The following is a 16,302-nucleotide window of genomic DNA, read 5'->3' as shown; positions in this document are numbered from 1 at the left end:
TGGGTGAGCTCTCTCTGTGTGGTCATCTTCACAATCCTCAGCCATCCGCTCAGTCTGAATTTGTTTTAGATCTCCATCATCTTCTACATTTCCACTTGACGTTGACTGCTGTTCTTGGGGTAAATTATGCTCGAAACGTCGAATTCTCTATTCCTGAGATGCTGCCTGGCCTGCTGTGCTTTGACCAGCAACACATTTTCTGCTGTTCTTGGGCCAGACGCCCCAGGGGGTGGCTGTTGCCTGAGTAACCGGCAGCTCTGACCCAAATCGAAGCTGCATTGTCTGAGGGGAGGATGACCTTAGAACTGTGGCCTGTCTGGTTCAATCAGGCCTGATCCCTCTCAGTGACCGGCTGGAAGAAAATCCTTCACTGTCGCGGATTAAGATCATCCCCTTCGGTCCGATTAAAGATTAGTCACAATATTTCAGAAATGGAGGAGGAGTGTGAGCTGGAGGAGCAGGGAAATCCATCTTCCAACTCTAGGAATTACTTTAGAGTTTACTAAAATGTACAAAACATCATTTTAAAAAACACAGAGGAATGGCAGCCATCATGTCAGAGGCTGGAAAATGAGGCGTCAGCTATAGAATGTTCCGGTCAGGCTGTGTCGGGGGTGATGGGTTTCAGTATTGGGCCCACTCTCCTCTGGGTGGAGACAGTGACCTTGCCAGGGAGTGTAGCACAGACTCACCAGAACAATCCCCTGGGGTCGAAAGGGTCCTGACGAGGTCAGGCTAGACAGTCTGCATTCCCTCTGGAACTTTCCGCCTCTAGGCAGTAGCGGCCTGGGGAATATCTTGAGTCCGGGGGAGGGGGTGCTGATGGAGATCTGGAGCAAGGCCAGGTGTGCGCGGGGTTAAGGTGCTAATTGGTATAGATGGTTGGGGTGGGGGTGGTATCTACCCCTGGGTCAGTCTGGTCCCAGGGGGGAGGGATTGGGCAGAGCGCCCTCAGTGCTCCTGGTTGGTGTTTCTCTAAGTCCCAGACAGTGAGAGGTGTCTTTACAACATCTGAGGCCGGGGCTAGGCTCAGATTAGATTACTTACAGTGTGGAAACAGGCCCTTCGGCCCAACAAGTCCACACCGACCCACCAAAGTGTAACCCATCCAGACCCCTACATTTACCCCTAACACTACGGGCAATTTAGCATGGCCAATTCACCTGACCCCCACATCTTTGGACTGTGGGAGGAAACTGGAGCACCCGGAGGAAACCCACGCAGACACGGGGGGAACGTGCAAACTCCACACAGATAGTCGCCTGAGGCGGGAATTGAACCGGGGCCTTTGGCGCTGTGAGGCGGCAGTGCTAACCACTTTGCCACCATGCCGTCCCTGAGCTGAACATAGAACATTGCTCTTTATTCCCAAGGGGATGGAATTAGGGATCCCATGTTCGAACTGTACAAGGCTGGAAACTGGGATTCACAGGCTCAATGGGCTGAAGGGCCTTATCTAAGGCTTGTAGATGAGTCTATGTCTCACACATCGGTCAGAGCACTGTTGGAATACTGTGGACAGTCTGGGGCCTCTTTCTCTCAGGAAAGGCAGCCTGACATTGGGGGCAATCCGGAGAACATAGAAACGTACAGCACAGAACAGGCCCTTCGGCCCACGATGCTGTACTGAGGATTAATCCTAATGTAAAATAAAAAAACCTAACCTACACTCCCCTCAACTCACTGCTCTCCATGTGCATGTCCAGCAGTTGCTTAACTGTCCCCAGTGACTCTGCTTCCACCACCGCAGCTGGCAACGCATTCCATGCATTCACAACTCTCTGCATAAAGAACCTACCTCAGACGTCTCCTCTATACCTTCCTCCTAATATCTTAAAGCTATGACCCCTCATACCCGTCAATCCTGCCCTGGGGAAAAGTCTCTGGCTATTGACTCTATCCAAGCCTCTCATTACCTTGTATACCTCTATCAGGTCACCTCTCTTCCTCCTTCTCTACAGAGAGAAAAGTCTGAGCCTATTCAACCTCTCTTCATAAAACAAGCCCTCCAGTCCAGGCAGCATCCTGGTACACCTTCTTTGCACTCTCTCCAAAGCCTCTGTATCTTTCCTATAGTAGGGCGACCAGAACAGGACACAATATTCCAAGTGAAGTCCAGAGAAGGTTCACTCGGCTGACCCTGGTTATGGAGGGACTGCCTGATGAGGGGAGGTGGAGTAGGTTGGGCCTGTAACTTGTTGGAGTTTAGAAGATTGAGAGGTGACCTTATTGAAACTTCGGGGACTTGCCAGGGGGAGATGTGGAGAGGTCGTTCCCCCGTGTGGGAGAGTCGAGGGGACATCACCTCAGTGTAAGGGGGTCACCCATTTCAGACAGAGATGGGCAGGTATTTCTTTTCTCGTGGGGGGGGTAGTGAATCTGTGGAATTTTTTATCTCAGCAGACTGGTGAGGCTGGGGGGGGTCGAGTATTCCTAGACGGAGAGAGATTTTGAATCAGGAAGGAAAACACAGGGTGTACGGGGAACAAGGCAGGAAATGGGAGTTGAGGATGGTCAGATCAGATGGTAGAGCAGACTCGATGGGCTGAACGGCCGACGTCAGGTCCTGTCTCCTGACCCTATTATGGTTTTGGACCCTATTACCGTAAAGTTGCATGATACAGCATTTCAGAGCTAGTTACATCTGAGCCACAAGATGGCCTCTTGTGAGATCTTAGGATAGACTTGAGAAGTTGACATTATCCTTGGCAACGTAACTCAGCGCTGGGACAGTGGGAACTCTCAAAGACCCCCACACAACCCTCGGTCCCCACTTCCTGACAGGAAATGCTAATCTGCTGGTTTTGGTGAACACTTTCATGCACAAAAGTAATCAGACCCAATCAGATCAAATGGTGGAATGGGCTTGTCTGGGCTGAACGTCCTCCTCAGAATTGAAAAGGGTGGAGCTGGAAAAGCGCAGCCGGTCAGGCAGCATCCGAGGAGCAGGAGAGTCAACATTTCGGGCAAAAGCCCTTCATCAGGAATGTTGGGGTGGGGGGGTGGTCAGTGGAAGGGGGCTGAGAGATAAATAGGAGGGTGGGGCTGGGCCTGGGAAGGTGAGAGGTAGATGCAGGTGTGGGGTAATTGTGATAAGTTGGTGGGGTGTGTGGAGTAGATAGGTGGGAGGGAAGATGGACAGGTAGGACAGTTCAAGAGGGCAGTGCCAAGTTGGAGGGTGGGATCTGGGATAAGGTGGGGGAAGGGGAGATGAGGAAACTGGTGAAATCCACATTGATACCCTGGGGTTGGAGGGTCACAAGGTGAAAGGTGAGGAGGTCTTCGTTGGGTAGTGAGGGAGTGGCGATGGAGGAGGCCCAGGACCTGCATGTCCCTGGTGGAGTGGGAGGGGGAGTTGAAGTGTTTGGCCATGGGGTGGTGGGGTTGGATGGTCCGGGGGTCCCAGAGATGTTCTCTGCAAGTTGGCATCCTGTCTCCCCAATGTGGAGGACACCACATCGAGAACAGTCCTCCACAGTTGGAAGTCACAGATCGCGGGACTGTGATAGAACAGAAGAGGCCATTTGGCCCATCACGTCTGCACCAGCTCTCTGAAAGTGCCATTGCCCGTGACCCATGGCCACTCACTACAGGATAACATTTCTCCTTGTGTCCCTGAGGCTTCCTCTCACTGAGCACCCTCAGTCTGTCGTTCTCCATCCTCCCCCCTCATGGGAACTCTCTCTCTCTGTCTCTGTTGCTCCTTCTCTGTCTCTCCCTCTCTCTCTCTCTCCATCTCTGTCTCTTGCTTCCTCTCTCTCTCTCTCTCTCACTCCCTCTCTCTATATCTCTCCCTCTCTCTCTCTGTGTCTCTCCCTCTGTCTCTCCCTCTGTCTCTCTCTCTCTCTCTCTCCCTTCCTCTCTCTCACTCCCTCTGTCTCTCCCTCTGCCTCTCCCTCTCTTTCTCTCTCTCTCCCTCTCTCTCTCACTCCCTCTCTCTCACTCCCTCTCTCTCACTCCCTCTGTCTCTCCCTCTGTCTCTCCCTCTGTCTCTCTCTCCCTCTCTCTCTCTGTCTCTCCCTCTCTCTCTCTGTGTCTCTCCCTCTGTCTCTCCCTCTCTCTCTCCCTCTCTCTCACTCCCTCTGTCTCTCCCTCTGTCTCTGTCTCTCTCTCCCTCTCTCTCTCTCACTCCCTCTCTCTCACTCCCTCTCTCTCTCCCTCACTCCCTCTCTCTCAATCCCTCTGTCTCTCCCTCTGTCTCTCTCTCTCTCACATACACTCTCTCTCTCTCTGTCTCTCTCCCTCTCTCTCTCTGTGTCTCTCCCTCTGTCTCTCCCTCTCTCTCACTCCCTCTATCTCACTCCCTCTCTCTCTCCCTCACTCCCTCTCTCTCACTCCCTCTCTCTCACTCCCTCCCTCTCTCTCTCTCTCTCTCTCTGTGTCCAGATCCCTCACTGATTTTGAATCCCCCGTTCAGATCCCTCCCAACCATCTCCTCTCCCTGTGTCCGGTCTGTTCCTGGAACTGTGCTCCCTCATTGCTGCCCAGAGAGACAAACCTGTTCCTGGGTACCGCTGGTTCTCCGGGGAGGATGGAGAATCCTAGTTAAGGGAGCAGTTAACTCTCGGGATCCTGTTTAAAGGGAACATTCACTTGTGGAACCTTGTTTACAGACACAGTAACATCAACACTTCCCACAAACATTCCCAGCACCATCACTCAGGGTGGAGGTCATTTTCAGTTTGATAACCCCATCGTTGTTGACTATTTCACTCTGTGTTAAATGGGGATTTAATTCCATCCAGTTCCTCTTCATTTCAACTCACGGGATTAAATTTCTCTCTCATTCCTGACAGGAGCAGGGGCCTGTTTCCATGGAGACCGAGACAAGACTGAGAAGCCCCAAGAGCAGTTTCTCGCTGAAGGATGAGTTTTGGTCACAGCTGGTTGACCATGAGAGTACGTAAATCCGGGGGGAAAATGTCCTGGTCATCAGTTTTCCACTGACACTACCCTGGGATACGACTCAGAGCATCGACATTTGCTCCAGTGATCGGAGGGGGGGCAGGGGGGTGACGGACTGGGTGGGTGGGACATGTGTGTGAGTAAGAGGACAGGCAGCTCTTAGGTCTGGGCTGTCTGGCCACAACCCCCACCGGAGAAACTTCCCAATCCCCAGGAGAAACTCCTCACTCCCCCAGAGTAACTCCCCATCTCCCAGAGAAACTCCCCATTCCCCGGAGAAACTCCTCACTCCCCCAGAGAAACTCCCCATCTCCCAGAGAAACTCCCCATTCCCCGGAGAAACTCCCCACTCCCTCAGAGAAACTCCCCATCTCCCAGAGAAACTCCCCATTCCCCAGAGAAATTCCCCACCTCCCAAAGAATCTCCCAATCCCCAGGAGAAATTCCCCATTTCCTTGGGATCCCAGCGGGAGGATCACTTACTCCTGGGGAAACAGTGAGGGGACATTAAATGTGTGTGTTATCCGGGGAGTATTCTCCAGGAGTTAATAAGAAAGGCAGAGTGATGGTGTACTGGATTAATAATCCCAGACATTACTGGGAACGCTCCTGGGTTTGAATCCCACTGTAGTAGAATTTCAGTTTTTACTGATTTGGAACTAAACATTGACCACCATAAACAGTCCGTCAGTGATAGCAAACTGCCAACAAGCCTCAATACAGGGAGGAAACTGGGTGGATATCAGCTGACCCTGCACAGCCCCCCTCACTAACACCCTGGGGAGGGGGTGGGGTTAGGGCCAACACTGGGAGAGCTGTCACACAGACTGACCAAGCAACAGCCTGACACAGACACACTCACGGAACCACACCTCACAGACAATGTCCCAGAGCCCACCGTCCCCATCCCTGGATAGGTCCTGTCCCCCTGGTAGGACAGACCCAGCAGAGGGGGCGGCACAGTGGGATACAGTCGGGAGGGAGTGGCCCTGGGAATCCTCAACATTGACCCTGGGCCCCATGAAGTCTCATGGCTTCAGGTTAAACAGGGTCAAGGAGACCTCCTGCTGATGACCACGTACCGTCCTCCCACGGCTGATGGATTAGTATCCTCCATGTTGAACAACACTTACAGGAAGCATTGAGGATGGCAGGGGCACAGAGTGTACTCTGGGTGGGGGAGTTCAATGCCCCCCATCCCCCACCAAGAGTGGCTCAGCAGCATTGTTACTGATGGAGCTGGTCAGGTCCTAAAGGACAGAGCTGCTCGACTGGGGGGTGCGGCAGGTGGGAAGGGAACCAACAAGAGGGAAAGACATAACTTGACCTCATCCTTACCCATCAGCTTTCTGCGGCTGCATCTGTCCATGACAGTATCGGTAAGTGTGACCACCACACAATCCTTGTGGAGAGGAAGTCCCATCCTCTGGAATTAGAAGCCAGAGGAGAATGTGAGGTCTGCAGATGCTGGAGATCAGAGCTGAAAATGTGTTGCTGGAAAAGCGCAGCAGGTCAGGCAGCATCCGAGGAACAAGGAGATTCGACGTTTCGGGCATGAGCCCTTTTTCAGGAATTAGAAGGAATTCTTCAGGAACATTCCTGAAGAAGGGATCATGCCCGAAACGTCGAATCTCCTGCTCCTTGGATGCTGCCTGACCTGCTGCGCTTTTCCAGCAACACATTTGCAGCAATTAAAAGCCAGACTAATGGCGACTGTTGTAAATGGCTGGAATCTGTATCACTAATGTCCCTCAGCAGCCATCCTGACCTGGTCTGGAGCCAGAGCCACGTGATTGGCTCTGAAATGACCAATGAATGCTGGCCCTGTTGGTTACAGCTCTATCCCCGTGAACAAAGGAAGGGATAGATGTCTGCAGAGACAGGGTGGGAAGGTCTCTCCCCTGACCAGGAGACAGCAGTCACATCGGTACCAGTGACTGAGACAGAAAGACTGCCCATTCCCTGCAGCCAGGATTCAGGAATCCCATCAGAAGCTCCGGGTCACTCCGGTGGAGAGTCCACATGAGTGAGCCGAGGAAATAGGAGGAAGCAAAGGAAGGTGTGGCTGCAGGAGGGAGGATGATTCAGACCAGTCGTGATCTTGTTGATTGGTGGAGCAGGTTGGAAGGGCTGAATGGCTGACTGCGATGCCATCCTTGGAGCAGCCCTGGGGTGGGGTTGGGGGGGTGATGGGGCCTGTCTAGATCAGGAGGGCTGCGTTGCACACAGAATATAGAAAAATCCTGCTGGGGTCTGTTGTTTGGGGTATTTGAGAGGTTTGAGGACCAGGAGATACTATTACAATAAGGCTCACTGCGCAATGAGAGGGTGAGAGAGAGAGAGAGAGAGAGAGAGTGAGTGTGTGTGAGAGAGAGAGAGAGAGAGAGAGAACACGGGAGCAGGATACCCTGAGCTCAGAGGTGGGGGGGTGTAACTGTGTCTCTAAGCTGTTAGTGTCTGCCTGTAGGTGAATGCTAGGTGAAAGTGATGCTGGAGGTCAGAGTCAAGGTTAGAGTGGTGCTGGAAAAGCACAGCAGGTCAGGCAGCATCCGAGGAGCAGGAGGGTCAATGTCGCGGGCAAAAGCCCTTCATCAGGAATGAGGCATCGAAACATCAATTTTCCTGCTCCTGGGATGCTGCCTGACCTGCTGTGCTTTTTCCAGCACCACTCTACTCTTGGCTGCATGTGAGTGCACCCACGCTGATTGGTGAGCTGCAGACAAACTGGCACTGTCCAACTGCAATAACAGAAACCTGACTCCAATAAAGGACAGGCCCGGGTGTTCAATATTGCTGGAAACAGGCAGAATAGGGACAGAAGGAAAGGGGAGGTGAGGCATTGTTAATTAAAGAGGTGATCACAGTGCTTGAGAGAGGGGGAGAGAGACGATGTCCCACAATGGGGGAAGGAGGGGACCAAGGGCAGAATCTATTTAGTTCAAAGTAGGAAACAATGAAGGGGGTGTATTCTGAAGATGAGCAACGAGAGGGAACAAAACTTGCTCAGAAATTACAGAGAGATGCAGAAAGGAGAGATAATTGGAGACAGGAATAACGCTGCTGTTCCTGACACAGTGTTCGGAAAGACAATGTCGAATGAATGTCCTCTCTTTCTTTATTTCTGTTCTTAGGCCCATCTGACAGCGATGGGACCAGTGGTAGTGATGAGGACGGGCTGTTTACTGACACCATGTCACCACTCACAGAGTTCCTCTCGTTCAAACAGGAAGTTGCCGGGGGAGCATTTTCACAGACGGACAAGGAGCATCCCCATGGGAAGGTAGCTCAGCCAAGGGCCAGAATGGCGGCTAAAGCATGGTCAGCACCTTAGCCCGGTGCTGGCACGGTTAACTCTGAGCTGCCCTGGAGTGACTAAACATGGAGCAAAATAAACGGCGGCTGAGGGGAGGGAGTTCAAGGGGCAATTAGGGACAGGCAATAAATGCTGGTCCAGGGGATTAATTCTTTAAAACCACAGAGAAGTTTTAAGATAAGGAATAGATTTAAATAGTATGGGACCTGGACCATCCTGATTGAAGAGATATGTCTCTGAAGGATTATTTTGTTTTCCACTGATCAGGACGAGTGCAAGAATACCAAATTCCAAACCATCACCACAACATTTCAGACAGAGATAAGGAGGAACCTCTTCTCTCACAAAGCAGGGAGTCTGTGCAATTCGTTACCACAAAGGGCTGTCGAGGCTGGGTCAGACAGAGTTTTCATCAGGAAGGGGGGGTCGAGGGGTCAAGGGGGAAAGGGTGAGGAAGTGGAGTTGAGGATTATCAGGTCAGGCATGAGCTCATTAAATCTAAAATTCATATTGTACAGAACAGGGAGAGGGTGGACTCAAACATAGAGTCATAGAGATGTAGAACACAACAGACCCTTCGGTCCAACCCGTCCATGCCGACCTGATATCCCAACCCAATCTAGTCCCACCTGCCAGCATCCGGCCCATATCCCTCCAAACCCTTCCTATTCATATACCCATCCAAATACCTCTTAAAAGTTGCAATTGTACCAACCTCCACCACATCCTCTGGCAGCTCATTCCATACACGCACCACCCTCTGTGTGAAAAAATTGCCCCTTAGGTCTCTTTTATATCTTTCCCCTCTCACCCTAAACCTATGCCCCTCTAGTTCTGGACTCCCCCACCTCAGGGAAAAGACTTTGTCTATTTACCCTATCCATGTCCCTCATAATTTTATAAACCTCTATAAGGTCACCCCTCCGCCTCTGACGCTCCAGGGAAAACAGCCCCAGCCTGTTCAGCCTCTCCCTGTAGCTCAAATCCTCCAACCCTGGCAACATCCTTGTAAATCTTTTCTGAACCCTTTCAAGTTTCACAACATCTTTCCGATAGGAAGGAGACCAGAATTGCACACAATATTCCAACAGTGGCCTAACCAATGTCCTGTACAGCCGCAACATGACCTCCCTATTCCTGTACTCAATACTCTGACCAATAAAGGAAAGCATACCAAACACCTTCTTCACTATCCTATCTACCTGTGACTCCACTTTCAAGGAGCAATGAACCTGCACTCCAAGGTCTCTTTGTTCAGTAACACTCCTTAGGACCTTACCATTAAGTGTATAAATCCTGCTAAGATTTGCTTTTCCAAAATGCAGCACCTCGCATTTATCTGAATTAAACTCCATCTGCCACTTCTCAGCCCATTGGCCCATCTGGTCCAGATCCTGTTGTAATCTGAGGTAACCCTCTTCGCTGTCCACTACACCGCCAATTTTGGTGTCATCTGTAAACTTACTAATTGTACCTCTTATGCTCGCATCCAAATCATTTATGTAAATGACAAAAAAATAGTGGACCCAACATCAATCCTTGTGGCACTCCATTGGTCACAGGCCTCCAGTCTGAAAAAAAAACCCTCCACCACCACCCTCTGTCTTCTACCTTTGAGCCAGTTCTGTATCCAAATGGCTAGTTCTCCCTGTATTCCATGAGATCTAACCTTGCTAATCAGTCTCCCATGGGGAACCTTGTCGAACACCTTACTGAAGTTCATGTAGATCACATCTACTGCTCTGCCCTCATCAATCCTCTTTGTTACTTCTTCAAAAAACTCAATCAAGTTTGTGAGACATGATTTCCCACGCACAAAGCCATGTTGACTATCCCTAATCAGTCCTTGCCTTTCCAAATACATGTACATCCTGTCCCTCAGGATTCCCTCCAACAACTTGCCCACCACTGAGGTCAGGCTCACTGGTCTATAGTTCCCTGGCTAGTCCTCACCACCCTTCTTAAACAGTGGCACCACATTAGCCAACCTCCAGTCTTCTGGCACCTCCCCTGTGACTATCGATGATACAAATATCTCAGCAAGAGGCCCAGCAATCACTTCCCTAGCTTCCTACAGAGTTCGAGAATAGATGAATCCATCTTTATGTGTCTTAAGACATCCAGCACTTCCTCCTCTGTAATACGGACATTTTTCGAGATATCACCATCTATTTCCCCACATTCTATATCTTCCATGTCCTTTTCCACAGTAAACACTGATGCAAAATACTCATTTAGTATCTCCCCCATCTCCTGTGGCTCCACACAAAGGCCACCTTGCTGATCTTTGAGGGGCCCTATTCTCTCCCGAGTTACCCTTTGTCCTTAATATATTTGTAAAAACCCTTTGGATTATCCCTAACTCTATTTGCCAAAGCTATCTCATGTCCTCTTGTTGCCCTCCTCATTTCCCTCTTAAGTATAAATTGAATTCAATTCAAGTATACCCCTACTGCCTTGATACCCCCTGAGAGATTCACTCGATCCCAGATGCCTATTTCTGACAGATTTCTCCTTTTTCTTGACCAGAGCCTCAATTTCTCGAACAAAAGCAGAAGTTGCTGGAAAAACTCAGCAGGTCTGGCAGCGAGTGTGAAGAGAAGTCAGAGTTAATGTGTTCTGAGGAAGGGTCACCAGACTCGAAACGTTAACTCTGCTTTCTCTCCCCAGATGCTGCCAGACCTGTTGAGCTTTTCCAGCAGTTTCTGTTTTTGTTTCGGATTTATCAGCATCTGCGGTTCCTTGAATGTTTCTTCAATTTCTCTCGTCACCCAGCATTCCCTGCACCTACCAGCCTCACCCCTCACTCGAACGGGAATGGCCTGACTCTGGACGTGCGTTATCTCATTCTTAAAGGCCTCCCACTTCCCAACTGTCCCTTTACCTGTGAATAGCCCTCTCTATCTAGTTTTGTAGCCCAGTACTATTGGCTGGACGGCTGGTTGACCATACTGAGTGACATCAACAGCGTGGGTTCAATGCCCACATAGGCTGAGGTAACCAGGAAGGACTCTCCCCTCACATGAGGCATGGCGACCCTCAGCCTAAACCATCATCAGTCCCCTCTCTCTCTCTGCAATGAGAGATTATGGAGACCGTCCCCTAGTACACTGCAGAAGACACCCTTCGGTCCATCGAGTCTAGACCACCAGACCTAAACTGGAACCACTTTGCCAAATGGTGGGGCAGACTCAGTGGACCGAATGGCCTCATTCTGTTCCGACGTCCTTAGGCTCTTGATTGATGTTGCAGGGGGAAAGGTTACTGACTGGTTGGCAGGTCGACTTGGATGAGTGTCAGTGTTGCCATGGTGATGGGGACAGGAAGTAGAGGGTTCTGGGGAGAGAGCCAGCCCCTGGGACATGTTTCTGTGGAAGTGTCCGCGGTGATTGTTAGAAACGTGTCATTCCTGAGTGTGTACTCCTGAGGGCGGGGGAGGGATACAGCAGCTCCCTGTCCCCGTGCTGATGGAGCTCCATTCCCGGAATATCCCTGTCCCCGTGCGGATGGAGCTCCATTCCCGGAATATCCCTGTCCCCGTGCGGATGGAGCTCCACTCCCGGAATATCCTTATCCCCATGCGGATGGAACTCTGTTCCCGGAATATCCCTGTCCCCGTGCGGATGGAGCCCCAATTCCGGAATATCCCTGTCCCCAGTGTGGATGGAGCCCCAATTCCGGAATATCCCTGTCCCCAGTGTGGATGGAGCTCCATTCCCGGAATATCCCTGTCCCCAGTGTGGACGGAGCTCCATTCCCGGGACATGATTCTGTTTGCCAGTCTCTCGAGCTCTGATGATGTGTCGATCGGAACACTCACACCAGCCTGACGCCCGAACTCTGTCTCTGTTTCTGTTCCCTGGTTCCCCCTCGTTCCTCCATCATTGCCTCCCTCTGTCAATACATCCACACCCCCCTCACTCTCACCCCACACATCCCCCTTCCCTCATCGCCTCCTCCCTCCCCCTGGGACCCACCGCGATGTCCCTGTTGTTGTTGGAATGGGGACAATGTCTGGTCATTCCATCTCGGATATCCCCCTCCTCACCGGGTGATGGCACCGGTCTCTCCCCCTGGGTGGTGGCTGCTGGGCATCGTGGGCTAACCTCCTGCCCACCCTGGGTGGTCCTCTCGCCGTCGTTCCCACCCCTAGGCTCCCGGTGCCTCCCCCCTGGTCTCGGTCATGACCCACCTCCTGTCCTTCCTGGAACAATACTCCCACATGCAGCGTCTCCAGGACAGAGCGTCCGAGTACAAGAGCCGGCTCCGCAGGGAGGAGGCCAGGAGCAGGAAGAAACGCAAACTGCTCCGGAGCACCTGCAAGCAGGAGCTGAGAGACAAGCTGAGCCTGATCGGGAACCTCCAGGAGATTATCGACGAACAGCAAGAGCTGGTGCAGAAACTACAACAGGCAGGTGAGCGCCTCCTGAGACTGGCCTGCGGTCAGCGCTCTGAGACCGCCGGGCACAGCACTGCCCAGGACCCACACACCAGCCACCACCCTGCAGGGGGGGGAGCGGGGGGGACAGCACAGAACAGTCCGACACATCCCAGCGCTGGTGTGAGAATTCACAAAGACTCAGGTCTGGCAGCGTCTGGTCAGTTCTGAGGAAGGGTCACTCGATCAGAAGCGTTAACTCTGATTTCCCTCCCCGGGCATGCTGCCAGACCCGCTGAGCTTCTCCAGCAACTGTGGGTTTTGTCCTCGCAGATGACAGAGGTGCGTACAAAGACAGACTGCAGCATCTCTGCTCAGAGTACACGCCCCTCCATTATCACCCTCACGTCCATGAAATCACCACAGGGTCAGCACTGAGGGAGTGGGCACTGTCGGAGGGTCAGCACTGAGGGAGTGGGCACTGTCGGAGGGTCAGCACTGAGGGAGTGGGCACTGTCAGAGGGTCAGTGCTGAGGGACTGGGCACTGTCAGAGGGTCAGTGCTGAGGGAGTGGGCACTGTCGGAGGGTCAGCGCTGAGGGAGTGGGCACTATTGGAGGGTCAGTGCTGAGGGAGTGCGGCACTGTCGGAGGGTCAGTGCTGAGGGAGTGGGCACTGTCGGAGGGTCAGTGCTGAGGGAGCGCTGCACTGTTGGAGGGTCAGTGCTGAGGGAGTGGGCACTGTCGGAGGGTCAGTGCTGAGGGAGTGTGCACTGTCTGGGGGTCAGTGCTGAGGGAGTGCCGCACTGTTGGAGGGTCAGCACTGAGGCTGAGTGAGTGCGCACTGTCGGAGGGTCAGTGCTGAGGGAGTTGGCACTGTTGGAGGGTCAGCGCTGAGGGAGTGCTACACTGTTGTAGGTTCAGTGCTGAGGGAGTGCCACACTGTTGCGGGGTCAGTGCTGAGGGAGTGCCGCACTTTCGGAGGGTCAGTGCTGAGGGAGTGCCGCCGTAAAAGGGTCAGTTCTGAGGGAGTGGGCACTGTCGAAATGTCAGCGCTGAGGGAGCACCGCACTGTCGGAGGGTCAGTGCTGAGGGAGTGCCGCACTGTCGGAGGGTCAGTTCTGAGGGAATGTCACACTGTCGGAGGGTCAGTGCTGAGGGAGTGCCGCACTGTCGGATGGTCAGTGCTGAGGGAGTGGGCACTTTCAGAGGGTCAGTGCTGAGGGAGTGCCGCCGTAAGAAGGTCAGTGCTGGGGAGTGCCGCACTGTCGGAGGGTCAGTGCTGAGGGAGTGGGCACTTTCAGAGGGTCAGTGCTGAGGGAGTGCCACCGTAAGAAGGTCAGTGCTGAGGGTGGGCCGCACTGTCGGAGGGTCAGTGCTGAGGGAGTGCCGCACTGTCGGAGGGTCAGTGCTGAGGGAGTGCTGCACTGTCAGAGGGTCAGTGCTGAGGGAGCGCCGCACTGTCAGAGGGTCAGTGCTGAGGGAGTGCCGCACTGTCGGAGGGTCAATGCTGAGGGAGTCCCGTGCTGTCGGAGGGTCAGTACTGAGGGAGCGCCCGCACTGTCGGAGGGTCAGTGCTGAGGGAGTGGGCACTGTCGGAGGGTCAGTGCTGAGGGTGTGCCGGACTGTTGGAGGGTCAGTGCTGAGGGAGCTACACACCGTACTCACTAAACCCTTACGTTCACAGCCAGTAAGGACGTTGCTGACCCCGATGACCCTCCATACTCCCAGCACCCTCTGAGTCCGGACAGCCCTCCACCCGACGGCGACACTGCGTGCAGCAGCCCCCCTCCCTCAGCCGGAGTCCAGAGGTTGGTACACTCCATCCAGACCCTCCAGACTGAACGGTCCAAGCTGCTGAACGAGGTGGAATCCATCAAGATGGAGGTGGAGCAGGGGGAGAACGAGAAGAGACAGCTGTCAGCCAGCTTTGAGACTCAGGTGAGCTCCTCTCGAACACCCTGGGCCTGACGCCCACCATCCCTTCCCCCCCAATAAACTCTCCAATCCTTTACCTCCCTGTCAATGGTGGGGCCCACCACCTACATTTCCATGCAGTTAAAAATCACACAACACCAGGTTATAGTCCAACAGGTTTATTTGGAAGCACACTCGGTGGTTGTTGTGTGAGGAGCGTCTGAAAGCGAGTGTTTCCAATTAAACCTGTTGGACTCTAACCTGGTGTTGGGTGACTTTGTACTCCCCAGTCCAACACCGGAACTCCACATCATTTCTACAAACAATAATTTGACCACAGTTCTGAGGAAGGGTCACCGGAACGTTAACCCTGCTTTCTCTCCACAGGTGCTGCCAGACCTGCTGAGTTTCTCCAGCAACCTCCGCTCTTTGTTTCAGGTTTCCAACCTGCGCAGCCGTGTCCGTTTTCAATAGTTTGACGCTACTTTCACAGATAATAAATCAGTTGCAAATTTACACGCTCTCATCTCAAACGAACTGTCCTCAGCTGAGTGAGTACACACGACTGTGCTCTCCGAATCTGTCCGTGCGACTGTAGTCTCCCCTCGTTCCATCTTCTCATCTCCGTGATCTAACTGTTTCCCAGGACAGGGTCCACTTTCAACTCAAAACCCAATGTCACATCATGCTCCTTCTCCCCCGAAACCGCCCCCTTCCTGAATATACCCCTCAGCCATTGTCCCACCCACAAGGGCTGGCCAGGACTGACTGTCCATCCCCACTCGGCATCCCCAAGGGGCGGTTAAGAGTCACCCACATTGCTGTGGGTCTGGAGTCACGTGTAGGCCAGACCGGGTCACATCAGCAGATTTCCTTCCCTGAAGGACAGTCATTGATGGTCGTTCCATGGGTCGCCGTCACCGGGGGGGGAGAGGGAGGGATTGGCAGCGGGAGGCCACTCTGCCCCTCAAGCCTGCTGCTCCTCCATCCAGTCCCAGAGTGAAGGTGAGCTGAGCAGAAACGCCAGTCGGTGGTAGATGGGCTGAAGGGCCTGTGTTCGTGCCTGAAACGAGAAGGCGAATTCTCCAAAATCTTTCTGTCCTCACTGAGATTCGGACTTTGTGAACCTCCTGGATACAGCAGCTCTCCTCGATATCCCATTCCCGTCTCCCGGACAGCTCCAGCCAGAGTCAGGAATATAGGAGCAAGTGGAGGCCACTTGGCCTGTCCAGCATGTTCTGTCCTTCAATGAAGACGGTGTCTAAGCTGATGTGTGACCTGTTCCCTCTTCCTGCCTGATCCATCGAACTCCCTGTGAACCCCTTCCCACTTCCTAGAATCCCTTCAGTGCGGGAGCAGGCCATTTAGCCCATCGTGACCGCACTGACCCTTCAAAGAGCATCCTGGCCAGAACCACCCCTCCACCCTATCCCTGTAACCCTGTTTCTCCCACAGCCGTTCCACCTAACCCAGACATCGAATTTGGGATGCGAGGGGGGATCTGCTCTCTGTCCAGAGCTTACCCCCTCCTTCACATTCCCGGGTTATCCCTCAGAGCCTCCCTCACATTCCCGGGTTATTAGTCAGAATCGTCTCTCACGTTCCCGAGGTAATGGCCCTCACTCAGACCCGGAACAGCCTCTCTCTGACAAACAATCTCCGTGTCCCACCAGATCCACTGCCTGAGGGAACAGGTTCGGGAACATGAGGAGGAGCTCACCCGACTGAGAACGGAAACAGTACGTTCACTGGGAACAAACACAGGGAACGGGAGAACGAACCGGATCTCCG

The 16,302-nt window shown here is 53.1% G+C and overlaps 1 protein-coding gene across 1 annotated transcript in view; it reads left to right on the top strand.

The window, feature by feature from the left end:
* Positions 1-16,302, top strand: part of LOC132816252 (kinesin-like protein KIFC3) — a 70,304-nt gene that overhangs the window by 11,808 nt on the left and 42,194 nt on the right. The window contains exons 2-6 of the mRNA XM_060825748.1: positions 4,797-4,899; positions 8,037-8,185; positions 12,372-12,633; positions 14,282-14,535; positions 16,185-16,250. Of these exons, the coding sequence (XP_060681731.1) occupies positions 4,797-4,899; positions 8,037-8,185; positions 12,372-12,633; positions 14,282-14,535; positions 16,185-16,250 (834 nt within the window). The remainder of the gene's footprint in view (positions 1-4,796; positions 4,900-8,036; positions 8,186-12,371; positions 12,634-14,281; positions 14,536-16,184; positions 16,251-16,302) is intronic.

This window comes from Hemiscyllium ocellatum, chromosome 5 (assembly GCF_020745735.1).
Source record: "Hemiscyllium ocellatum isolate sHemOce1 chromosome 5, sHemOce1.pat.X.cur, whole genome shotgun sequence".
NCBI lineage: Eukaryota > Metazoa > Chordata > Chondrichthyes > Orectolobiformes > Hemiscylliidae > Hemiscyllium > Hemiscyllium ocellatum.
The sequence above is the reverse complement of the archived record's forward strand: the minus strand, read 5'-3'. Positions and strand labels throughout refer to the sequence as shown.